The sequence below is a fragment of the Salmo salar genome, chromosome 04, assembly GCF_965601325.2.
Source record: "Salmo salar chromosome 04, fSalSal1, whole genome shotgun sequence".
NCBI lineage: Eukaryota > Metazoa > Chordata > Actinopteri > Salmoniformes > Salmonidae > Salmo > Salmo salar.
This window is the reverse complement of record NC_138294.1, coordinates 18988333-19015674: the sequence shown is the minus strand read 5'-3', so window position 1 is coordinate 19015674 and position 27342 is coordinate 18988333. Positions and strand designations below refer to the sequence as shown.

The 27342-nt window shown below is 39.8% G+C and overlaps 2 protein-coding genes across 3 annotated transcripts; both read right to left on the bottom strand.

Moving 5' to 3' along the window:
• Positions 1-26: 26 nt before the first annotated feature.
• On the bottom strand, positions 27-11152 carry LOC106602323 (putative E3 ubiquitin-protein ligase HERC3). Of its 2 annotated transcripts, none has more exons than XM_082974161.1 (24): positions 10764-11152; positions 10181-10295; positions 9987-10057; positions 9356-9577; positions 9038-9129; positions 8713-8843; positions 8412-8539; positions 8197-8273; positions 7987-8108; positions 7757-7816; positions 7546-7651; positions 7207-7399; positions 6890-7047; positions 4377-4451; positions 4212-4256; positions 3555-3641; positions 3312-3434; positions 2955-3095; positions 2622-2788; positions 1580-1637; positions 1436-1494; positions 1126-1279; positions 815-914; positions 27-706 (listed from the first exon to the last, which is right to left on the bottom strand). In XM_082974161.1, exons 1-24 carry the CDS (start codon positions 10972-10974, stop codon positions 489-491), a joined length of 2913 nt encoding a protein of 970 aa, XP_082830287.1. In that variant the 5' UTR covers positions 10975-11152; the 3' UTR covers positions 27-488. The 2 variants fall into 2 exon arrangements, with proteins under 2 accessions (XP_082830287.1, XP_082830286.1); XM_082974160.1 differs by having other exon boundaries at positions 1126-1309; positions 10764-11150.
• A 1416-nt stretch (positions 11153-12568) lies between these two features.
• LOC106593843 (putative E3 ubiquitin-protein ligase HERC6) lies at positions 12569-22394 on the bottom strand. Its single transcript, XM_082974159.1, has 23 exons — positions 22093-22394; positions 21312-21468; positions 21083-21165; positions 20474-20701; positions 20199-20290; positions 19188-19315; positions 18910-19067; positions 18675-18724; positions 18462-18553; positions 18218-18277; positions 17567-17663; positions 17281-17464; positions 16911-17062; positions 16597-16719; positions 16296-16394; positions 15974-16153; positions 15546-15686; positions 14969-15135; positions 14797-14866; positions 14638-14708; positions 14103-14286; positions 13699-13801; positions 12569-13310 (listed from the first exon to the last, which is right to left on the bottom strand). Exons 1-23 carry the CDS (start codon positions 22310-22312, stop codon positions 13099-13101), a joined length of 3051 nt encoding a protein of 1016 aa, XP_082830285.1. The 5' UTR covers positions 22313-22394; the 3' UTR covers positions 12569-13098.
• Between the last annotated feature and the right edge of the window lie 4948 nt (positions 22395-27342).

Genomic DNA, 27342 nt, shown 5'->3' with positions numbered 1-27342 from the left:
ATATGTAAAATAGAATAAACCAACTATAGAGGCATATACAACGTTTTAATTGCAATGGGCATTCTAAATTATTTGCACAAAATGTTAGTATTTGCATAACTACCTAAAAACAGTATTTTACTAGAACTTCCACAAATCTTTATTAACAGTGGCTCTTTTTACTATGGCACTCATTCGCAGTTATAAACCATTTTATTTACAAAGACAGCACGTCGTTCAGATATTCAAATAGCAGAGGTCTCCACGTATCCAGTTATCCTAGTGCATGAAGGAAACACGAGTAGTACATGTCAAGAAATACATAATTATATTGGTCCACATTGCGCAATAAAGTCATTTAAATAGAAAAACTATATTTAAGACTACTTAATATGAAGATTGTCAGTTGTTAGCTCTGAATGGGTTTCATTGACTTAACATTAATATAATAATAATAATATTGTTGACTGGCAAGGATAAAAAATATAACATGCTTCCCAGTAACCATTTCACAAATCTCCAAACACGTCACAGTGGGTGATCGCATGGAGAAGTTTCTCCCGCAGAATGTCGATACTGCTGTAGTTAGGGAGGCATAACGTCACAGAGCAGGTTTGTGCTTTCGGATAACATTCATCAGCATCAGTACTGCCCATGGACGTGATTTGCATCTGCAGTTTAGAGAGACTAAGTCCTCTGGGCAGTCTGTCCGTTCCAGTCAGAAAAGCTAGAAATTAGAGGATAATAATTATCCACCGACCAAGCATTTCTGGAGCGATACAATTATGTTAAAATAAATAATTGTAAGTTAGTTAACTCATGACTGTTAACTCACTTAAGAACGTCTTCTTTTGCGCCTCAGAGAACTCCGTGAAAACTATCCAGAAGTTCTGGATAATGTCATCGGTGGGCCTATATCCTTCATACTTGGCATTCTGTTAGTGCACAGAAAAACATAATGAAACAACCACATGTACAGTAGACCATGCCACTGTATTATAGCCATAGACTATAACCCAAACAGTATGGGACCAGATTTAACCACTGGGAGCGTAGAGCTGCTTATAGGCTACCATACATGTATGAACTTTCATATTATTATTGTTTATGTACTTTAATGACTTATCTAAACAGGTAGAATTGTACCTCTCTCATCTTGTCCCACTCATAGTTGTCATCTCCTTGTAGAAGTGTCATCAGCTCCTCAGGTAGAAACATCCTCCATGCTTGTATAGGGCAGCCTTTGTGGAAGCCTTTCTCAAAGTCTGCAAACTGGCTCTGCACCGACTTGTTGAGCTTCCTGTCAACGTACAAGTCAACATAGTTCTTCCTGTGAATGATATATGGCAGAACAATGTTTGTTTATGAGTATAAAACACATCCTGTGGAATCCTTTCGTTAATTCAAGAGGTTCATAAGATTTATACATTGATAAGATTACTATCATCAAATATACCTGTTGACCATGGTAACCGGGACCTCCTCTCCATTTGGTATCAGTTCTTGCCCTTTATCCTTTGAAAGACAAAGATTACTGTGTCAGCTGGGGTTACCTGTGTAGGCTACCAAAAACAACTAAAAGGTATCAATTCTCTCTTACCATGAAAACCAAATCCAGCGCTTCAACCTCATCTTCATCCAACACATACTGCAAGCAGCTAATTTTAAACAAATAAAACAGTATAAATGTGATATGAGGAGATGGTGTAGTATATCTATAAAACAACTGTCAAAATAAAGTGCTTTGTAACACCCAAACTAGTAGCAACTGAGCTGCCACCAACTTGAAGGAGATGAAACTTTAACTTTGCTGGAGTATTGAAACATCCTCCTGAAATGTTGAGATACAGTAGTAGGGAGTCTTTAAATCAACAGCCAGCAGTTGAAGACATGAACATATACAGGTAAATGCCAAAATAATGGAATCACTTGAGTAAATGAGGGATACAAAGTATATTGAATGCAGGTGCTTTCACATGTGTGGTTCCTGAGTTAAGTAATTAACAGTGCGTCCATCAGTCACCAGATCTCAACCCAATTGAACACTTATGGAAGATTCTAGGGTGGTAACAGAGAGCAGTTTCCACCACAATCAACAAAACACCAAATTATTGAATTTCTCGTGGAAGAATGGTGTCACATCCCTCCAATAGAGTTCCAAACATTTCTAGAATGTATGCCAAGGCTGTATCTGGTGGCTCAGAGCCCTATTAAAAGGCCCAGTGCAGTCAAAAACATGATTTTCCTGTGTTAAATATATTTCCACACTATAAAGTGTGAATAATACTGTGAAATTGTGAACATCATCATATTATTTAGTGTAAGAGCTATTTGAAAAGGCTGCCTGAAATTTGGCCTTCCGAAACTCCCTCGGATGATCAGACGTCACCTTGGAGGTAAATTAGTTAATAGTCCAATAAGAAAGAGAGCCAATAACAGCAAATTTTCAGTTTTCCCCTCCCACCTCAGCAATTTCTTTCTTTTTGACCAACAATTACAGTAAGGTTCTTTGTTATCCAGAAATTATTTGATAGTGTGATGATAAAAAAAAAAACAGTTGCATTGGAACTTTAAGACACGTTATGTTGGTGTTTCCTTTATTTTGGCAGTTACCCGTTTCTTTTTCCTTAGAATAATTTTACCTTGCTTCAGATGGAGACAACTCTTTAAGGTCATCCAATGTTGTAGTCAAACCCAGAAGCTTCTTGAAGAGAGCCAGAGGGAAGCAGAGGTTCAGAACACACTGACTAAACAGGGCCTTCCCACAGAGCAGCCCAAGTAAGTAGAATTCGTCATTGATACCGCCATCCTATGGATGAAAAAAAAACTAAAAAAAACTACTCAATACTTTCAATATTTAACAGTATAACAGATACATTTCTAATTTATATTTCTAAGTTAATAAATAAAACGAAATTGTGGGGGAAAGATTGAGTTGAATCTGGGAACACTATGGAACTGAATATGGAACATACATCTGTTGTGAACCATGCAAGTCCAGACTCGTAAACCTCCAGTGTCTTTGGTTCCATTGTGAGAAGTTCCCTCCCCAGGAGCCTGAAGAATTCCAGTGAAACACCACCTTGATCAACACCATTCTCTGCTTCAAACTCCACCTGGAGACCAAAAAAATACACTATTTACTCCTGAATAAGGACTCGAAAGTGAAAATACTTTGCCTAATACAGAGGTAGATGTTAAAGTAAGTACAAAGTCCTTGTGTATGTACTACTTGTTTCAATCACTACCCTTTTCAAAGTTCAGTTCTCCTTTATAGCTACAAAGTAAAACTAAACATTTCAAACAAACTATAAAACCTAGCTAACAACAACCTTCAAAGGCATTGTGAAGTTGTGCCCACTTTGTCGAAGGTGCTGGAAAGCATCTTCCAGTGCTGTCTCTCTGCTCACATGTATTGTAGGGACGCAAAAGGGTAAAGGTCCACAGAGGACAACCTAAAAAAAGGAACACATTTGAGATATGGCAACATTCAGCCTTCATTTTTCACATCTGATAGCAATGTAGTAAATTAACGTGGTACTTTAATAAACACCACATTTTGTAAAACAACTTACTCTGTACTTCCATTCCAATTGATAAACTAGATATTTAGCCTCTATGTTGAAGACGCAGGACTGCCGGTGAAATGAATAAAAGAAGTCCTGGTATAAGAAAGAAATCAGTTAATCAAATCGTATTCGTCACATGCGCCGAATACAACAGGTGTGTCACGCCTTGATCTGTTTCACCTGTGCTTATCTCCACCCCCCTCCAGGTTTCGCCCAAACCCACAAATGCTGATGCTCCAGATACTCAACTAGTCTAAAGAATGCCACTTGTATTGCTTCTTTAAAATCAGCACAACACTTTTCAGCTGTGCTAACAATTGCAAAAGGGTTTTCTAATGATCAATTAGCCTTTTAAAATGATAAACTTGGATTAGCCATTGGAACACAGGAGTGATGGTTTCTGATAATGGGCCTCTGTACGCCTATGTAGATATCCCATGAAAAAAAAAAATCTGCTGTTTCCAGCTACAATAGTCATTTACAACATTGTCTACATGGACATCAAATTAGCTTTTCTTTCAAAAACAAGGACATTTCTAAGTGTCCCGAAACTTTTGAACAGTAGTGTGTGTGTGCACACACACACACACACACACACACACACACAAATACATTGTGAAAGAATCTATTTTGAATTGCTTGGTGTTGACTTTCATTGCTTACCTCAGAAAGTTTTCTGTAGTCATTATATGCAAATGTGTTGAGCATCTAAAGAGGATTAGAAATTACTAAATCATTTTCCACTCTTTGTAGATTTCAGTGACATCATGCCCATAATTACCCATTTTGATACCAACCTGTAGTCATTTTATGAGATAGGCTACTCACATTCTCAAGCATACGATTGGCTCGGTTGACGTGGAAATTGCTTGCCGAAATTTTGATGTGTCTGTTGCAATTGACCTGCACAAAACAGAGGTTACTGGAGCATACATTGCTGTTTTTCATGCAATACAGTGCATTTGGAAAGTATTCAGACCCCTTGACTTTTTCCACATTGTTACGTTACAACCTTATTCCTCATCAATCTACACACAATACCCCATAATGACAAAGCAAAAAAAGGTTTAGATATTTTACAAATGTACTAAATATGTAAATGTGATATTTCAGATTTGTATAAGTATTCAGACCTTCGGCAGCGATTACAGCCTTGATTCTTCTTTGGTATGACGCTACAAGCTTGGCACACGTGTTTGGGGAGTTTCTCCCATTTGTTCTCTGCAGATACTTTCAAGCTCTGTCAGGTTGGATGGGGAGCATTGCTGCACCACTATTTTCAGGTCTCTCCAGAGATGTTCGATCGAGTTAAAGTCCGGGCTCTGGCTGGGCCACTCAAGGACATTCAGAGACTTGTCCCAAAGCCACTCCTGCGTTGTCTTGGCCATGCGCTTAGGGTCGTTGTCCTGTTGGAAGGTGAACCTTCGCCCCAGTCTGAGGTCCTAACCTGCTACAGAGCACTTTTCATCAAGGATCTCTCTGTACTTCGCTCCGTACATCTTTCCCTCGATCCTGACTAGTCTCCCACTCCCTGCCACTGAAAAGTCATCCCCACAGCATGATGCTGCCACCACCATGCTTCACCGTAGAGATGGTGCCAGGTTTCCTCCAGATGTGATGCTTGGCATTCAGGCCAAAGAGTTCAATCTTGGTTTCATCAGACCAGAGTTTTTTCTCATGGTCAGAGTCCTTTACAGTAGGTGCCTTTTGGCTAACTCCAAGTGGGCTGTCATGTGCCTTTTACTGAGGAGTGGCTTCCATCTGGCCACTCCACCATAAAAGCCTCATTGGTGTGGTGCTGCAGAGATGCAGTTGTCCTTCTGGAAGGTTCTCCCATCTCCACAGAGGAACTCTGGAGCCCTGTCAGAGTGACCATCAGGTTCTTGGTCACCCTGACCAAGGCCCTTCTTCACCGATTGCTCGGTTTGACCAGGGGGCCAGCGCTGGGAAGAGTCTTGGTGGTTCCAAACTTCTTCCATTTAAGAATGATGGAGGTCACTGTGTTCTTGGGGACCTTCAATGTGGCAGACTTTTTTGGGTAGCCTTCCCCAGATCTGTGCCTCGACACAATCCTGTCTCGGCGCTCTACGGACAATTCCATCGACGTCATGGCTTGGTTTTTGCTCTGACATGCACCGTCAACTGTGGAACCTTATATAGACAGGTGTGTGCCTTTCCAAATAATGTCCAATCAATTGAATTCACCACAATTGGACTCTAATCAAGTTGTAGAAACATCTCAAGGATGATCAATGGAAACAGGATGCACTTGAGCTCAATTTCAAGTCTCATAGCAAAGGGTCTGAATACTTATGTAAATTAGGTATCTTTTTTTATTTGTATACATTTTCAAAACATTTCTAAAAACCTGTTTTTGCTTTGTCATTACGGGGTATTGTGTGTAGATTGAGAAAAAATATTTAATCAATTTTAGAATAAGGCTGTAACTACACAACCTTGTAGTTACTCCACAATACTAACCTAACTGACAGAGTGAAAAGAAGGAAGCCTGTACAGAATAAAATATTCCAAAACATGCATCCTGTTTGCAACAAGGCACTAAAGTAATACTGCCAAAAAAATGTGGCAAAGCATTTAACTTTTTGTCCTGAATACAAAGTCTTATATTTGGGACAAATCCAATGCATCACATTACTGAGTACCACACTCAATATTTTCAAGCATAGTGTTGGCTGCATTATGTTATGGGTATGCTTATAATTGTTAAGGACTGGGGAGTTTTTCAGGATAAAAAAGAAACGGAATGGAGCTAAGCACAGGTAAAATTCTAGAGGAAAACCTGGTTCAGTCTGCTTTCCACCAGATACTGGGAGATAAATTCACCTTTTAGCAGGACAATAACCTAAAACACAAGGCCAAATCTACACTGGAATTGCTTACCAAGAAGACATGTTCCTGAGTGGCCGAGTTACAGTTTTGACTTAAATCTACTTTAAAATTCATGGCAAGACCTGAACAATAAATTTGACAGAGCTTGAAGAATTTTGAAAATAATAAGGGGCAAATTTTGCACAATCAAAGTGTGGAAATCTCTTAGAGACTTACCCAGAAATACTCACAGCTGTAATTGCTGCCAAAGGTGCTTCTACAAAGTATTATGAATACTTATATAAGAGATATTTCTGTATTTCATTTTCAATAAATGTGCAAATATTTCTGAAAACATGTTTTCACGGTCATTTTGGGGTATTGTGTGTGTGTATAGGGAAAAAAATCTATTTATTCCATTTTGAATTCAGGCTGTAAAAACAAAATTGTGGAATAAGTCAAGAGGTATGAATACTTTCTGAAAGCACCCAATTATGGCAATGGATATTTACCTCATATAGCCTCTCCATAACCTTTACAGTCCCTTCAAATTGTTTATTAACAGCATAGCCCTTCTTTTCCAACATACAGAAATACTCTGGTGACACAGAATGGAATGTTTTCACCAGAGTTCTGAAGAACTTGTTTGGAAGTGTCGACCATAGGCCCACTGTTGGAATTAGACAAGAGTTTAGTTAATACAACAGCACACAGAACCTGCTATATCTAAAAAAAAAAAATTGAGGAGAAGAGGAGAGAAGTCAAGACAAGAAAAGACAAGACAAGACAAAAGAAAGAAAAAAAGTATATTGTTGGATGGTGACTTTACCAAGGACCTGGAACTTGTCTGGGTTCAGTCTGAGGATGGCAGCAGCGAAGGCCTCAGTAACATCTATGCCACGTTGTTGTTTTAGGATAACTCTCAGGAGCTCAGGGACGATGAGGTACACCCTCAGACCCTCCACCCCAATGGGATCCTTACTCAGGGAGGGAAGGAGTATGCGCTGGACGACATCTTCAACCTTGAACCAAAGGAGTGCTTATGGGTCACAACTAAATGACTTATCGTGGCTTACAGTATCAATGACTGGTCAAATTGAATATCAAGGACAACAAACAAGTATTGAAAATAAGTATTTGATCATAAATATAATATAGGAAATGATACCTTAGCCAGGACTTTGTCCTTTTCTGCAAACTTTTTAAAAGCCAGTCGGGCGGATGACAAGTCCACGCCAGAGTGCTTCAGTGAGGTTTGGTAGTGTTTATCATGACTAGAGTAATAAAACCAAGAAATACTATTAAATATGCAACAATAAAACAATAAAAAGTATTCAATAATGTGATAAAACATTCATGGATAGGCAGTGGGTTCTTACCTTTTGTCCAGGAAGCTCCCATTTAAACATGACGCAGAAGAGAACGTTTTTGTGATTTCCCTGAAAATAAAAGTGAAGAATCTTATAGTTCTTATAGACCTTCATCTCCTCAGTAGTTGTTTAGTGTCACTGACTCATGTATGTTTGTGTTGCCTTGTCCAATTATCAACCATCATGAGTTGCGTATTTGTACTGCGCATGGGGACAAGGTTTATTTGTATCATACTAACTTCTGTATCTTCTTCTTCCATGATTTTGAGTCACATTCCGAGATCCATCTGTTAATTATGTCATTGTCTAATGTTTGAGTCACTTTTCCGAGATGGGAGTCATTCAACCCGTTTCCTGATTCCTGTAATAACAATGTGATGCACTGTATTAAAACAATGTTAAATACTAAGGACTAACTCAGAAAAACGAACTAACTGTAAACGCAATACCTTAGCGGAGCTGCACAAGGCAAAAGAATGGTTTCCTCCAGCAAAGGTTTGTTCAATTGGCTGGTCATCAATGCAGTCTGAAAGTTAACCAAAACAGTTATGATGTTATGAACCTGTTATTTTATCATTTTAGAGATACCAACATTTCTGCCTAAGTACTGTATTGAGTTTGAAATGGGTCACGTTATGCAGAGGAAAATAAATGACTTAACTACCCTGTGGTAGCTGTACTGGCAGAGGCACAGACTGATCCATCTTGACTCCATTTCCCAGCTGCCCTTGCTCTCCACGCCCAAATGAGTAGATCTTTTTGAAGGAGCCCACAAACGCCAATGTATGGTTTCTAATTTGACAAACATGATTGTAGGTAAAGGAAAAAAAATCACAAATCAACTGTGATCCCTAAGAATGGATATATCCCAGAATACACCCAGTGTCACTTCAAGATTGATCTTTGTCTGACTATATATGATTGTGAAGAGATTCACATGACATATCAATCTAGTAACTACATACCTTCCACAGGCTATCTGGGTCACCTTTGCCCCCCAGAGTTCGGCCACCAGTCGAGGTCGTAGTTCATTTCTGAGAGAGTTGTGTCCAAGCTGTCCATATCGACCTGAGCCAAACGTGAACACTAAACCTCCCTAGAACAAAACCCATTCACACAGTTATCATGATGATGTGTTCGGCTCCTGTTGTTGATATGAATGTTTCTACTGTGTGTGATGGCAACCAGCAAGACATCATTGGTCCAAACATTCTTTAGATCTTAATGGTACTGGGAGAGAAAAAAACATGGTATCAGTTGGAAATATTGTTGTGTAAAAAACGTCAGAACCTTTGTCAGAATGGCAGTATGCTCCACTCCACAGGAAACAGTAATGGTCTTCTTTAGATTCAGGCAATCAATAGGAGCTGGAGCAGGTCTGTCTGTAGAAAATAGATTTGACTGATTTTTTTCTTTGCTTGTCTTTCTGTTTTGACAACTGTAAAAAGAAAAATCTATAAAAATAAATCTATATATACACCATTTGACTATTTGATCTACTCATACTGTCTCCTTCAAACATATCAAATGTACTAGTTTTCTTTAAAAGATACCAACTAGTAATGAAAACCAAACACAGTAACAGCCTAATATTTGTGTATACGGTACCTATTGTGTCCCCCAGTCCCAGCTGCCCGGTGCTGTTCTTTCCCCAGCCGAACACGGCTCCAGAGAGGGACAGGGCGAAGCTGTGGTCTCCCCCAGCGGTGATCTGAGCCAGGGGGATTCCTGACAGAGACTTGACAGGCTGGGGAGACAAGGTGCTGGGCTCACCCTTCCCCAAACCCAGCTGTCCGCTGGAGTTCTGGCCCCACGTGAACACTTTACCATCTAAATAATGGAAGGTAAAATAATATTTGTACATAGGAAATCTCACAGGACACTTTGTGCTGCATTGTTAGAGTTTCTCTTGGTATGTGATAAATGTAGTTTATTTCAAATGTCTATTGTGAAACTTCTCAAACTCATTTGTTTTTTTTTCACCTTTTATTTCTGCACTATGAACTTTTGGGCATGATGATGTCCCAATAAAACATCTCTATTTTAGCATTAAAGCCTCAGTTTATTTTTTATTTTAAAAAATGGACAACGTGCGGGTCTCCATATCTTCCAGTATTCTCATGTTGATATCTATGTACCTGGAACAGAGACTATTTGGTATAAAGGACATTCAAAGAGCACAGACAGCCTCCTATCATATCCCTTCTCAAACTGAGTGATTTAGAATGTGTTTGTTTACCTTGGGTTAGTGCAATGGAATGCTGGTCTCCACATGCAACCTGAATTACCTGATTCAAGTTACCCACAGGTCTGAGAAAACACAGACAACCAAAAGTAATCATTACAATATGGTCAATTACTACAATTGACAGAATCCACTAAAATGTGAATAGGCCTAAGCCAAGAGATGTGTCATGTCTGCCAAGCACCCACCTGGGAACATTGGATGATTGGGTGAGGCAGAAAACTCTGCCCTCTTCAGACAGTAAAATAATATGGGCATCGCTGCAACTCAGAGCCAGAATCTTCTCCCTGCACTCCACATCCTCTACACACATGAAATATTAATTAAATGTATTATCTAGCTTAAAGGGGCAATCAGCAGTTACTTCATCCATTTTTAATAATATGTACCCATTGATTCTTGAAGAATATAACTTAGAAATGCCTCATGAGCTTAGTTCAACAGTCATACACCATCAGAACTCAAAATATAAGCTTGTTTTACACCAATGTTTGTAAACAATGTAGATGTAAACAAACACTGTATAGTCTCAAAACATTGTTAAACTATACTTTTGATACCATGGATGGTTAATCCTTCAATAGCGCTATCTATGAATTTGAGAGTGGTTACATTTCTCAAGCCCCATGCCTCAGCTTGTTACAGAAACTGGTGGGGAGAACGCTTTGTTATTGTTTCACCTGCTGATTGCCGCTTTAAACATTTTGTTTAAGCAGTTCTGTGAAGAAGTGGGCTCTGGTGGTGTGGAAAAACATATAGAAAGGTGCTTACTCAGTTTTCCTGTGATCCTTCTCCCATCTTTGTCCTCTTGCATCCGAGCGACGGACACTTGTTTCCCATTATTTCTGATGAACGCGACCACTTTATTACCTGCAGAAAGATGCGTAATTGGAGGTTTCATGTGTTTGAAATTTACGCAACCGTCTGTGTTCGCCTTTACCAAACCGAAGCCATCACGGGTGTTCTCTCCCCACGAAAACATTGTAAATGTGTTATTATTATCGCCTTCTAAACGTATCCATAATCAGCAAACCATAATCAGCTAATCTTAAACGAACACATGACGTTCATTCTGCGCCCTGGGAGTCAGTGCGTTCTGAAAGTGATGAACGCCACCATATGACATATCTGAAAAGAAACACAGCAACAAACGAAAACGAAACCTAACTTGGCATTTTCCTCCAAACAGAAACGTATGCCACAGTGGGCATGGCCTGAGTAAACGAAAATATCAGGTTGGCACATATGCAGTGGGACAGGGTAAAGTATTTTAATCAAACAAACAACCCAGCTAGCACATTTGGTTCCTTGGAAGTTGTTCGAAAGTACTTTTTTTGTTTCCCATTGGTCCTGGGGCCAAAGCCATATGTTTCCTGACAGTGAAAAGGAATGTTTTTTAAACTTTCTGAGAATGGAAGTGAAAATGTTGCCTGTTCCAGGAACTTAAGTTTCATTTTTAGGTTGCAGGGAGGTTCTTCTATGGTTCCCTGAAAATGTTCCTGGGTTGTTTTTATTACCGTTCTGAGAACAGATATTATAGGGTAATTAAATCATGTCCTGAGACTGTTTCAATAAGACTTTTAATGACACTGCTAGTTTAAGTTAACTGTTTTGAACTCCAAGCACAATTCATTTACTTAGGCATTAATCATGCAAACCCATAAATTATTTTATGTGGCATGGTGTCAGTGAGATTCAAACCTATGATCTTCTGCTCTCTAGCCATGGAATTAGTCCACTGCACCACTAGGATGGAGCAAGCATGCCATGTTTTTTTAACTCATAGAAAGCTGTTCATTTTAGTCTAGTCAAACAGACCCCATTTCAAAGGAAACAAGCACTCATTAAGATCAGGTGTGGCCAATTAGTGGGTGCACCCGACACACCCGAACACACTTAAAGAGGATAGAGAGAATTTTGTTGATGCTGGGAATGGAATGTAAATGTTTTTAAATAACATTCTTCCAACGTTCTTTGAATGTTACTATGTGTTCTTGTTGTTTTTATGGAAAGTTTTCTTAATGTTCTCAAATATAACCATGAAGAAACCTGCAGAAAACGTTATGTAAAGTACTGGAATTCCCACAGAAAAACATTGTTTCTTAATGTTCTCTAAACCTCTGAGAACATGACTGAATAGAATATGAGGAAAACTGTTGAAAACGTTATGCTGAAGTACTGAAAATCCCACAGAAGAACATGTTTGTTTTTTTACATTCTCTGAATGTTCTGAGAACATGACTTTAAATAAAACCATGATAAAACCTGTAAGAAGCGTTATGCTGAAGTCCTGAAATTCCCATGGAAGAACGTTGTTTCTTAACATTCTCTGAACCATTTGAGAACATTAATTTAAATAGAACCCTGAGGAAACCTGTAGGAAACGTTATGGGAAGGTTGTATGCAAAATAACCATAGGGCAACCACGCTCTCACCAAGCTCTAAGAAACATATGGTTCTCAGAACGTTATGCGCTAGCTGGGAAGGTTATGCACGTTGTTGGAGAAACCACACCACTGTTCTGCATCGAAGTGCTGACTGCAGTTCCCATTGATAAAAAAACTAACACTTTGAGGTAAACTAATCATCTCCATTTATTAGATACATAAAGAATTATTCTGTCAATAAAACACAAGATACAGACATATGTCAAAAGATGATGCAGACGTGTCCAGAAAAAAAGGATGTTCACATGTAGAATTACATCAAATGCCACACTATTGTAGAATTACATAAAACGCCACACTATATCAATAAAGAAAACATGCATAAATAAGTAGGCTCTTGAATGTATATTACTGAATGTATATTACTGAATAAGAATGTTATTTTTATATATCACACTCAGAATTAGTAGACATTAACTCAAGGAATGTTTTTTCTATAATAGGGTAGGCCTACATATCCTAGATTTGCAATTTTCACATTTTCAATAGAAAAGCCAAGGACAAAGGCAAAATGTAAAAGTTTGAAAAAAAGCGGCAAATCTGAACCTAGAAGGCGGCCAAAATCCAAAATCCTATGCTAAACTGAATAGATATATTGACATGTAAGAAACACATTGAATGAAATGATGAACACAGCAGTAGCCTATATATAGTGTCCATTACTCCTTCCAGAAGCCTCTGTTGTGGGCCACCGCCTCTTTGAGCCTGGCCAGCAGCATCTCCTTGGAGGGGTAGATGGGCAGCAGCAGTAGGAAGTGGCAGGTAAGGGATTCTGGGAAATGTAGTTCAGTAGAGTTCTGCAGGACTGCCACAGTCATCTGGATCTTGTCCATGCCCAGGATAGGAACGCGATCACAGCCCGTCAGGAACACTGAGAAGGAAGGGAGAGAGAGTGAAAGGAAGACTGAATGGGAAGAAACATAGTGAATGTCTTTGTGCGGCAGGTAGCCTAACCATTAAGAGTGTTGGGCCAGTAATCGAAAGGTAGCTGGTTTGAATCCCCGAACTGACTAGGTGAAAAATATGTTGTTGTGCTTTTGAGTAAGGCACTTAAACCTAATTGCTCCTGTAAGTCGCTCTGGATAAGAGCATCTGCTAAATTACTAAAATGTCAAATGTGTTCAGACACATTTTCTTTGTAAATGCTCTTGTAGAACACAAAGTTCAAATATGCAGACAAACCCCTGAACCAGCATTATGAAAGACTGTATGGTTCCTCCAGTTTTCCTCAACCGAGAGCAATTTAGTGCCATACTTACGGAGAAAAGCTTTCTTTTGGTTGTCTGTCAGTTCCTCAAAAGCCTCCCAGAAGTTGATGATGTTGGGATGTCTGGCATGGTACTCTCCAACATACACAGTGTTCTGGGCATACAAACCAAACAAATGGCAGCAATAATATAACAATATTAAACTCACACGCCATTTAAACGATTCACCACTCAACGTCACACAGTATGTCACAAAGCACCATGTATAGCTAGGCAATGTATAGCACATTATCTCCTAGTTCCAGTCCTAACTTGAGAAATGTGCCCATAACTTGAACATCAAAGCAAATCCCCCATCGATATAAATGCATCAACACATTGATTGATTTCTGCCCTAATTTCTCAAGTCAGCACCCAGCCCCACACTGAGTAATGAATGATGGTTGTTTATAGACCTGTTTGAGCGTGTCCCAGTCGTAGTCCTCTTTCCCCACCATGACTCCCCTGAGCTCCTCAGGCTGGAACAACTCCACCACGTCCCTGTCACACACCTTGAAGAAGCCTCTCCTGAACTCTTCAAACACCTTCTCCACTGATCGGTTGAAGGCGAGGTTCACGTAGGCATCAACAAACTGCTTCCTGTCAAAATAATGAATTGTATTTAAATATTTTAAAAAACAGAACAAGCAGAAAGCAAGCTTATTGTAATTTCTAACTTCTAAAATTGCAATCTTGTATTATGTATTACAGATGTAAGACTGTAATATGAGCCAGTTTGCTACAGCAGGAAAATAATCCTGCAGCAACAGGAAATGTGAATTATAGGGGTTGACACATTTTTTGGAAGGGAAAATCAAGTCTGAAGCCTTTTTAAACCTGAAATATATTCAACACTTTTAAAATGTCCTGCATTGCAGGAAAGTTCTCCTGCAACAGAGTGATCAAATTCAGATCTTACATCTGTAGGAGTAAATGTTGCTGTAGACTTACTTGTTAGTACTTGTGACTGGTTTTCCTGTTTCTTTGGGATCAAGCTCCACCTTCTGGTCATCCCAGATCACCTGATGAAAATAAACAGTTTTACCACTATTCACATACTGTATCTAGTGATATTTCACAGCTCAAGTTTGAATGCAATACAATACATACGGTGAAGGTCATGTCTAGGTTTTCTTCAACATCATCATCAGTGTAGTCCTCCAAGAGGTACCGCAAACTCCTTCAATTACAATGAAAATAAATTAATGTTGAAACATTTTAATCCATTTCTAAGGGATACCAATTCAATGCTAAAATGTACATTCTAAAATACAAAACGTACCCTCCCACAACAGGGTCAAACTCTCTCAGGTCCTCCAGTGAGGGCTTGACCCCCACCATCTTCTTGAACAGGGCCAGAGGGAAGGGCAGGTGTACAATGTTGTGGTTGTACAGGGCCATGCCACACAAGACACCAAACAGGAAGTAGCTCTTCTCCTCCACTCTGGGCTGGTAGTAAGGGTAGGTGGCCCATGAGTCAAGGCAGAGATCAAGAATAAACAAGAGCAGGCACCATTCTTCTTCAACTAACTTCTATCTCCTTTGTTGTATTATGTTGTTGTCTGTGTACTGAAATTCAGCTTTTAGCTGTGAATGTGTATAATTATAAAACCTTGGTACATCAGGGGGAGAGTAGGGAGTGAGTGATTATAATTGGACACAATGCTATATTGATTGATACAGTGTAGATAGTGGCACTACTGTAGTGGTTGAATCTCTTTTTGTTGCTATTAACAGACTAAAGTATTTTTGATTGTTTTTAGAATATTATTCCATTACTCACCTATTTTAATTTGCTTGAGAGTGAAGTGATTTATTATACAGTAATGAAATCGCAATTCCCTAATTCAAGTTCTTACCTTGGCAGGGAACCAGACCAGTGTCTTGGTGTCGTTGTACATGAACATCTCAGACTCTGCTGCCAACAGCTCTTCAAACACATGGAGGAAAAAGTCCCTTTTGTTGACGAGCGACAGCTTCATGTCCTCCACAAACTGCACCTGATGGATACAGTAAGATAGGCCACATTTAGGTTGAGTTCTAGTCTCTACCACTGGGCACAGACGTCAATTCAATGTCTATTCCACGTTGTTTCACTGGAACCAACGTTGATTCAACCAGTGTGTGCCCAGTGGGTAGTGAAAGTCTAACATTAAAATGTTAAATCGAGTAGCTGAGATTTGGTTTGATTTGGCAAAGATTAGTTGAGTTGTAACATTCAGTCTCAGGGATAACTATTTGAATGTTACTTTATTGTCCCTTTTGAACTGACAAAAACATTTTTTACCACAAGTTCTCTCTTGAAGTAATCATGATCTGCAGCACCCAGTTGTCTGAAGGTGTCTTTGATGAGTGACGGGCGCCTTAAGGCCAACTGGAAGATTGGAGCAGGGGGAGATTCTGGGTTGTCTGGGAACGTTCCAGGAGAACACATCACTGTTAGCCGGTGGGTGAGTTTGTGAACCTCCTGCAATATATAAACATACACTCTTTTAAGTATATAGAATTATATACCAGCTTGGGGAACCACTATGTAAGGTATACATAAATAAGGGTCAATCAAATGTTATAAAGAAGACATATTCATTTTAAGTGGAATAATAGTTTACCTTTGTAAAATGTGCATGAATGTTGAAAACAGCCATCTTGCATATCAGATTCAACACAAATGGGAAACGGCAAAAGATGACAGGCGTCTCCTCCGTATCCTGGAAGTGACACACAGCAAAAAAAAGGGGTAATATCGCAACAATTGATATGGATCTCATTTCTTTCATATGCTCTGAAGTCAAAGCTGATGCCCAGTGGGGAGCCACCATATGGCTTTTCCCCCTCATCTTTTAAGAACAAACTGAGAGGGCCAAGTTATCATTTTCAAATTTAGAGATGGTTATTATGTTATTTTATTACCTCCCTTGTTGACCAAATACGCCAAAGCTTCATGTCCTCCCAAGGAATGACTTTACCGATGATCTCTTCCACATAAAAGGTACTGGCTGGAACTTTCTGGATTCTTCCAGCCCTTTTGTTTGCCTTTGATATAACATAATGATACATTTCTACATTCCATCACAAATGTATTATCTGCAATAATTATGAATTATTTACGATGAAGGACTGAACGGTTAATGAATTATGTTGGAGGATGATCAACTATTGACAGAAATATAGAAAATGATCAAATGCATAAAAATGATTGACAAGCAAGGTGCATGGACACTGACTTTGTGGAGCGGCTTGAGGAGTTGTAGCAAGAGTTTGACTCCAGGGTTGTGGGTAACCAGAAGACCGTTCCTCAGCAGGAATGACAGGGCATTCTTCCACATCAGAATGTGCTTAGTCATGATGGAAGGCTCCAGTGACGACCACCAGTCTTCTAGAATACAGTAGAAAATGAAGTGCATTATATGACCTTATTGTAAATTACAATAATGTTTGCATTTCATGATATTGCCAAAAAATGATTATCTCTCAGTGTATACACTGGTTATGTAGTGTCAGCCATGGTTCAATTATAATAATATTCTAGTCATTTTTAACTGATGCCAAATGTGATTATTAGCTGATGATTGGAAAAGGTCAGGGGTTATTTACTTAAAGTTTTCATGGCCGTTTTGTTCAGATGGTTGTTGATAAATACTGCTAAAGTCATGACCATGTTCATGACGTTGTGGTCCTCGTGGAGAAGAGGGATTGTGGGTAGTATCAGAAAAATCTCTGGTGACTTGATGACAGCTGCTGAAATGCAAAGATTTTCCACCAGTGGCACAATGTTGACCTATTTGGAAAAATAACAGAGAAATTAGGAGAGTAACATTTAGTTCTGTTCTAAATATATATTCATTTAACATATGGGGTTAAAGAGTAAGTTGATCTTAACTGATTTCCTAATCCAAGGTATGTTCAGTAGCTGGTCGAAAACCTGGCTGGCAGCCTCTAGGTCCACTGTCAAAGCTCCAGCTGCTTGTGGAATCTCACTGGTCATAAGAAACAGAGGGCATAGCATTATAAACAGAGGGCATAGCATTATAAACAGAGGGCATAGCATTAGAAACAGAGGGCATAGCATTAGAAACAGAGGGCATAGCATTATAAACAGAGGGCATAGCATTAGAAACAGAGGGCATAGCATTAGAAACAGAGGGCATAGCATTAGAAACAGAGGGCATAGCATTATAAACAGAGGGCATAGCATTATAAACAGAGGGCATAGCATTATAAACAGAGGGCATAGCATTATAAACAGAGGGCATAGCATTAGAAACAGAGGGCATAGCATTAGAAACAGAGGGCATAGCATTAGAAACAGAGGGCATAGCATTAGAAACAGAGGGCATAGCATTAGAAACAGAGGGCATAGCATTATAAACAGAGGGCATAGCATTAGAAACAGAGGGCATAGCATTAGAAACAGAGGGCATAGCATTAGAAACAGAGGGCATAGCATTAGCAAGAACACAACATAGGCCTAACCGTATACAGACAGTTTTCATTTCAAACTATCCAAACCTTCCATTTTAAATTCGCTTACCTGGCTATGGTGAAACTGGCCACAAGACTTGAACTTGTTGAGAACATCAAGGATATTTCTCTGTTGGAACAAATGTGGACATATTTGATGTTTCAGTACAATTATACTATAAGAAATACAACTGTAAAATAAATGTTGCTTATTTCATTTTGAGTTAGCTAGAAAATAAATAAAAACTAACAAAGAACTTTTCTCTACTGTAGATTTATGTTTTAATATTCAATGTAAATAATAATAAATTAACCTTTCCGCCTCTGCATTTCCTTGCTCCATCGTCAGCCATTTTTGCAGCTTGGCTTCATCTAACCTCCCGATTGGCTGTTCTCTTTCAGAACTCTACAAAGGCAGATAAAGCAATATAATAAATGCACATATCTCAAACATGAATTATCTGCTTGAGACATTTAGAATGTTCCAGTCTCCCTTTTACAGAGGTATAAAAGGTCAGAAACATTACCTCAGCAGTGAAAATGAAGTTTGAATTCCATCCCACTGATATCTTCATGTCTGATTTTTAAAAAAAGAAGCAAAATGTACAGAAGAGGTTGTAGGTACATCAAGTCTCGTTATGTATGTGTTCTAATTCAGTCACCCAAATACTAGATAGTCAGTATGTAGATGAATAATAGATCTGAATAGAATCAAATACAAAATAGAATAGAAGACAATAAAATAGACATTGTATCTGGTACCGATGTGTGTGACTGTCGCTGTCCCACCAGGAGCCCTTTTCAGCAGCACTGAGGTGGGTCGCAAGCTGCCCTCCGTAATGCCAGTCCCTAGCTGACCTTTGACCCCACTGCCAAAGGCCCAGAGTTGACCTGAGGACCCCAGCACCAGGGTGTGATGGCTGGCAGAGTTACAGTAAGACAAAAAAACTGTCAGACTGAGAATGTTCAAGATTGGTTTCCTATCTGTTTATTATATGTGTATATATGTGTATAAGTAGCATTATGCTGTTGGTCATTACCTGCCACATGCTATCTGTGAGACCAGTCCATCCATACCCTCTACCAGTTTGGGTAGGAGTTCGTTAGCTGAGGCGTTGTGCCCAAGCTGGCCTTGGCTTCCCTCTCCAAAGGTGAACACCTGTCCACCCTAAAGACCACAAAGAACCAGAACCAGTTGTTGACATGTCAAGGCCCAGAGTTGTTCCTGGTCTAATCAGGTCAAGGCCCATATCACTTCTTAAAGAGACAGTCTAATGGTATATAAGGGTCGACACACTGGATTTACCTTTACTCTCATAGCCCCGAGGCTTGATCTGTAATAACAGCCATAATCAGGACATATTCTGTATTACCTGTTTTTTCTATTCTGTAATATGACTGTAACTTCTCATTTAGTATGAGACTGTATTCATGCACTCAGATAACAACTTGTATGGTTCATTGTGTATCCAGACACTTGATTGTTTGTTTTTCACCTCTGTTCAAGGTCATTTTGTATAACTGGCTTTATTTACCAACATGTGATGAATTGTACCTTCGAGAGGTTACTGACTTTGTGTGCAGAACTATCTCCCAGTGGGCCCACTATTTAGGACGTTAAATACTTTTTCTGAACTTAATGAACTGCCGTAGTATTTGTCTCCTTTCACACCAACATCTTCCTTGGAGCCTTCAGTAAAAAGCCTGTAATTGTATGATACCTTGATGAGAACAGCAGTGTGCCTCTCCACAGTAACATTTTGATACCTTGGTGAGAACAGCAGTGGCCCTCTCCACAGTAATAGTATGATACCTTGGTGAGAACAGCAGAATGTGCCTCTCCACAGTAATAGTATGATACCTTGGTGAGAACAGCAGAATGTGTCTCTCCACAGTAATAGTATGATACCTTGGTGAGAACAGCAGAATGTGTCTCTCCACAGTAATAGTATGATACCTTGGTGAGAACAACAGTGTGCCTCTCCACAGTAATAGTATGATACCTTGGTGAGAACAGCAGAATGTGCCTCTCCACAGTAATAGTATGATACCTTGGTGAGAACAGCAGAATGTGCCTCTCCACAGCTGATGAAGGAAACCCCCAAGACTCTGAGAGCAGGCACAGCACAGATGTTGAACCGGCCTGGCAGGGGGAACAAGCATCATACAAGCATCATGCAATGTTCCCACTCATTATAATACATCTTTAAAATGACTTAGTGGTTATAACAAAGGAATCCAAGTTCAAATGAGAAAATGCTGGTGGATAAGCCTGATTAGCTTTTTATACAAGTAGCATACGAAGAGAGGTAGAGTGCCGTAGTACCTTTCTCATCCACACGGTTGAGTCCCAGCTGCCCAGCCCTGTTCGCCCCACAGCAGTAGACCAGGCCTGGGAGGGTGAGGGCCAGAGTGTGGGTTCCTCCGGCTGCTACCTGGGTCACTGGGACCCCTGTGAGGGAGCGCACCAGGGCAGGTATGGGCTGCAGAGCGACTTCCTTCCCCAGGCCCAGCTGTCCATGACTGTTAAGACCCCATGAGAACACCTGTCCTCCTGTAGAAGACAAAGAAATTACATATTACATTACAATTACATCACAATTCCAGAGTAACATTCTTTCCTAATAAATATCATCTCACTGTCCTTTTGATGTTCCAAAAGAGTTCTTCTGTCCCCGTAGGATATGCCTTTTTGGCTCCAGGTAGAGCACTTTTGGGTTTCATGTAGAACTTTGAGACTAAGGTTTGACATGGAACTCAAAATGATTCTACCTGGAACCAAAAAGGGTTCTCCAATGGGGACAGCTGAATAAGCCTTTTAGGTTTAAGACAGGACCTTTTTTTCTAAGTGTAGTCTAACTGATGCATGTGGTTATCATAGTTTAGATGGAATGTAGTCTGTGTGAGGAACATCAGTAGGTACAGTACATTATACCTTTAGTCAGGGCCAAAGAATGGAAATTTCCACAAGCAACCTGTATCACTGTTATCGGCAAGGGCGAAGGTATTGGAACTGGTCTGTAAAAAAAAGGAGACATCTAGTACATATTGTCTTTGTTAGTGATCAGTGGAATCCAAGAGGGCTCTCATTACTTGACAATGTAAATCATGGATGATATTTCACTATCAAGATCTATTTCAAGTTGAAGTTGAGGTTTCCTTGCCTTGGCCTGGGGACTTTGGAGACAGTAGTAAGGCCGATGCCCAGCTGTCCCTCACCCCCTGCCCCCCAGGAGTAGACCTGTCCTGACGCACACACAGCTACAGAGTGGTCCTGACCACAAGCCACAGAGACCACTGCCCCCAGACCCTCCACTGGGGCTGAAATGGGTAGAACACACAGTTTTATTTGGAAGTCCTGTCTTGGAAAGGGTTAAATACCATTACATTTGGATTCCCTGGTGCCACTAGGGCAGTTTAACACCCTGATGATAAATGAGTTCACCGAGGTGTGCAATTGTTTTGATTGACTTTAATAATTTGTTTGTGATACCTGTGATGTTACATGTTCTAATGTAATGTACTTGTTACTATATCTTGTATCTTGTAGTTTTATATTTTATGTCCTCAGGGCATCATTGACTAAATTAAAGTTCATAATCTTGAGGATGACGTAAATTACATAACAACAGTTAACTTTCGTTCCTCTAATTTTGATTGAGAAACGAAACTGAAACCCAACTGTGAGTCTATGTTGTAGTTTTATTGAGGGATAGCGTACCCATTTCTGAAAGTTGTGGTAGAGCTCACTAGGCTAAATATAGGCTACTATACATTGTTATATCATCTATAATTATGAACAATATTGTGAACAGAAAATGTTAGCATAATGATAAAGAATAAAATAATTCTAAAGCAAGCATCCTTTTAGCCGCACTTTAATCCTAAATAGCCTACATAGCGATCCTTGCACCCAAATAGTCAGATATAATTAAATTGTCTTACCTGGTAGTTTTGAATCTCTGTTCTTCTGTCTACCAAGTTGTCCCTTTGAGTTGCGCCCGCATGATAGGATCCTGCCATCTACCGTGAGAAATAAAGTGTGTTGCTCCCCACAAGTAATTTCTGTGACTTTATCAGATAATATATTCCCTGCTGTAGGAACAGACACAATCTCAAAGTTTAGACCAAGCTGTCCACTCGAACCGTCTCCCCAGCAGAACATGATGATGTGACGATTGACTGATGAATGACTAAAGTGAGGTCCACCTAGGTTGACTATATAGGGCACTACCTGTGTGCGTGTGCGCGCGCATATGCCTGTGTGTGAGCTACTTTTAGTAAAATATCAGAAGGCATTAAATCCGATTTGCAGTAGTTATCAATGATCACTGATTTACCAGATTGTATGCACTGCATAATTGATTGGACCCCCATAATGAAAATGTAAACAGTTTGCGTTGATTGGCCCCAATTACCTTATCTGAGGAACGCTCAGCTATCTGATCGATAAAGTATGATTCGCTTTCATTAATTTCGTTTATCATTCTTTGGCCAATCAGCAGCACAGAACGAGGGGTCCAAGCCTCCGAGGGTCGTCACTAGTAACCACATCCATAAAGTCATAATTATGTCTAAACCGTTGACGTCACCAAACCCGGGCTTTGATTTTATCTCAGCCCAGAGTCTTTTGACCTGCTGCAATGAATACTCCAAACATGAGCCCTGGCCTGCCCTGCCTTTTTAGTGCTGCCTAAAACCAGCAGTTATGTGTACGGTGGCACTTTAGGAGCCGGAGTCAAAGTGGCTTTCCAAAGTCATTTTGGAGTTGTCCACAAAAAGTATATTTCGGCGCGCTGGCGACTGTTCCTTCTCCGAGGGAGAGAGCGCAAACAAAGATTTTTCTAACTAAACCAAGATAGACCACAGCCTACAGTCTACAATAATAATGTGGTTTCATTTGCTTTAATTGCTGTGTGTATAATTACCCCTGTTGCCTGCCTAGGCTCCTGCGGGATCATTCATGTGATGTTGAGCCTTAGTTGGGTTCACGGATTATACCAAGTGTGTATAAGTTTAGGAGCGTTGTTCCTGTTTTTCTCCTTTTGTGAGTAACTGGTTTCTCTGTCAAGGGCGTTTACTTTGGTATTGTACCTGGCCTGTATGTTTGTTGACTTGCCAATTAAATTAACGCATCTCGGACATCTCTGCTCTCTTGCGCTTGACTCCTTCACCTACCTCTAAACACAATATTGTCACAGGTACACATGCGGCTCAGGGAAAAATTTAAGAAAGGGAAAACACAACCAGATTCTAATCTAATCAACTATATTTAAATTATAGGAGCGCACCCTTGTGTTGCTCCCTCTGAACTATCCGCAGTTTCCCTGTAATTATAAATCCATAGCATCTGCAGTACAATAAAATGTATCTAAATTCATAGTTCTTTACGAACTCTTGAACAATCCAAACATGGCAATTTAGTTCACACAGTAACGTTAATTTTGTTGATTCACGTTTTCATCTGTCTTCACACTTCTCCTGGTTTCAGTGAACTCAGGACTTCCATGGGGTTACTAACCTGTACCTCCACTCGGTACCGGTACCCCCTGTATATAGCCTGTTATTTTTATTGTGTTAGTTATTTTATTTAGTAAATATTTTTGTTAACGTTTTCTTGAACTGCATTGTTAAGGGCTTGTAAACATTTCAGGGTAAGGTCTACCTGTTGTATTTGGAGCATGTGACAAATAAAATATGATTTGACATAATCCGACATTTTATCTTCCATTGTCAATAGATATCCCTTTCCTACCCCCTCCAGGTTTGGATGAGTGGACCAACCACACCAAGTCCCTTGACGGGTTCCAGGCATGGTGGGAGGGGAACCTGAAGTTCATTCTCTTTGCACAGAACAGCAGCGTCCAGGCCTCCAGAGAACACACCCTATCGCCTGCTGTATGGACTGGAGCTGCAGCTGTATGGACTGGAGCTGCAGCTGTATGGACTGGCGCTGCAGCTGTATGGCCTTAGTGTTTGTCTATTGCTGTTATTGTATAATGTACTTTCAGATCACTGAAACTCCACCTGATGTGGAAGTTGTGGAAACAGATCAGAAGGCCTTGGAGGACCACCTTCAGGCACGGCCTGAGAAGGATGTGGAGGTTTTTGACCAGGTTAAAATGTATTGTCCGCTGTTAATTTAATTTCTGGCCCTCCAAGAAATATGTAAGTGTATTTGTAATAATATGACATAGAAATTGCATTTATTTATATTATCAATCAAGGTGACATTGAACATGGACAAGGCACAGGAGAAACAGAAGGAGGGCTACCGGAGGAAAATCAAGGAGGGGACCAAGAGCTTAGACATCCGGGCGAATGACTTGGTTTGGAAGAAGGATGAAAGGAAGGCGAGACCTGGGAAACCTTGCTGCTCTTTCGCTCCTAGCTGGGTTCACCATCTGTTAAGGTGAATATAAAAATCTCAATGGTAACTATTTGCGTTTGCCTCCTCACAGTGGGCGGCATCGCCATGCTGTCTGCAGTACCAACACTGGCCAGGAGGTTTCTCCAAATAGTCCATTTTAAGGCTAACCACTGGGACACAGTAAGTAACCTCCGCTGCCAGGTACTGTTAAGGTGGAAGACACCACCCCAGAGTTTCTCTGACAACTCGCCTCATCTTTTCCAGGGACCATCCCTTACCTCCCTCATCAACCCCACTGACATAAAAAATTAGATGGGTGTCCTTTCTTTTCTGTCTGCAAATAACAATATTGGATGTCTAATCAAACGTTTAAATTAAATAATATAATAACTATTTTTGCATACCTGATCAGCCTGTAACCTGTTTGCTTGTTTACGTCTGCCTCCTACCCTGTTCGCTTTACTCTGCTCCTGTTCTCTGGGACCTGGGGGTTCTGCCTAACACCCAGAAATGGATCTACCTGATGTCCTTCATTACCAACCATCCAGCAACTTTTCATTACATCATCTACAGCTACTGTTATTGTCATGTCATTATCTGCTAAGAAATGTTCTTGCGCTATCATACTGGGCACATAATGTGAGATTCACTAATTGCTCTTGTAAGATGCTCTGGATAAGAGCATCTGCTAAATTACTGAAATGTGTAAATGTAACAATCAAATGTATTGCATATGAATGAAGTAGAAATTAGCTGACTGTGATCTAAGGTAAGTAACAATGTGTGGGGAGGACATCGACATGATATTTTTATTTTAACCCGATGCCTGTTTATTCATAAAGCAGATGATAGTAAATATCATTAATCACAATGATTCGTCTATGCAAATTAATAGGAAAACATTCTAAACTAATTAATAGGACTACATTTAGTCTAATTGGGAACAAATATAATGTGGGGGAAAGTCAAAGGAACCTAATCAATCTATTGCTTGTCAGATCCATAGAAAATCTAGGCCTTCATGTGTATCAAATCTGAAGGCGATTGTGGACTAAATCAATGACAAATACAGCTGAAATGTTCAGGCTTCATGATCTGTCATCAAAACAGGCTGGAGTGTTTTCGGTTCCGTTTAGACTAAGCTTATGAGTAAGAACGCAACTGCACTGGAATGAATAGCCTTATTCAATGTGATTCTCCTGAATAATAAAGTGTTATATAATACAATTCTGTTACTGTTTGGTCTATGGATAGACCCATACCGATTTTATATTTTTGATCTATTGCTGTAAGCATAGCCTACCACTAATATTCTACATGGCAGAGCATTTAATTAAACAACCATATTTTCCTGTGAAAGAAACACTTGCTTTTCATTTAAAAGTGAATGTTTTCATAAGCCTATAGGTCTACCAATAAATTATGTTGAGGCTGAGCAAGACCTTCAATAGGCTAGTAGACTATGTGGAAATAATCGTGGCGTTAATACCCTAGATCACTTTACATAATCTGGACCGTTGTTTTTCTACGGGGTAGCATATGCTTTTTACCTGTCTCTATAATAAAGGTTAGGCCATAACCTCGCATACTCCCTCAATTCAAGCCCTGCTTTTAACCGTAAGATATCTCCACGGAAATGTATACCCTAAGGATTGCATGGTGTCAGTTAAACCGTTAAACTGGGAACGAGGTCGAATCATGACATCAGTGATTTTCAGAGAAAGATGCCCGAATTTCTGAATTGGAATTCCGAGTTGGATGACCATTCTAAACTATTTTTCCCAGTCTGAGCAAATTTTTTTCCAGAGTTCCCAGTTGTCTTGAATGCACTGAAGTCGGAAGTCAGAGATTTCCGAGTTGTTTTGAATGTGCCACTAGAGACCTAGACTACCTCTTATTTCTGAATAGGGCCACCTCCAACAAAGAAGCACTTGTGTCTGTATTGATTTGAGAAATAGGCATATCTACACAGTAATGGTGGCTGGCTGCGATATCAACTAGCCTATTGATGTGATGCGCCTATTTTAGCTAAATCGACAAATTTAATTGATTAGATTACTCCGGCAATGAAAAATGTTTTTTACTAAATCATGTAGATGTTTGTAAGGCGTTCATGTTGAGATCTTTAATAATAAACTAAACAGTCACTTAAACTTGACGCCTGTAACATGTAGACATTTTTAAGGCGTTCGTGGTAAGATTGTTCATAATAGACCTACAAGCGAACTGACAGGTGACGTGTCAGCGCCACGTTACACGACGTGAACACTACGTATACATAACGTGTGACGTGAACGTGTCGGCAGTTTGACACCTTAGAAAAAAAGTTGTCTCCGTTGGCAGTCCATGTTAATTCATGACGGTATTTTATGGCACTAGGAAGACATTGGGTGACTTCGTGAGAGATATCAGTAGCTTCACCTGGCTTAATTCCGGCACTGATCACCCCCCATAGCCTGCCCCGTTCCGCCCACCTGAAACCCTCTTCCCCAAAGCTAAAGTGTGTGTGTTTTTTTTTTTTTTTTGTCTTACAGCCTGCAATGGTATTTAAGGGTCATAGTGAGGTCTGAAGTTGAAACTCAGTTACTACTAAAAAAAATTCTGAACCTTTGTCAGAACGGCAGAATGCACCACTCCACAGGAAACAGCAATTGTCTTCTTTAGATTCAGGCAATCAATAGGAGCTGGAGCAGGTCTGTCTGTAGAAAATAGATTTCACTGATTTTTAAATATTTTTTTTAAATCTTTGACTAAATAATGATTTGACATTAAATGATTAGATCTACTCATACTGTCTACTTCAAACATATCAAATGTACTACTTT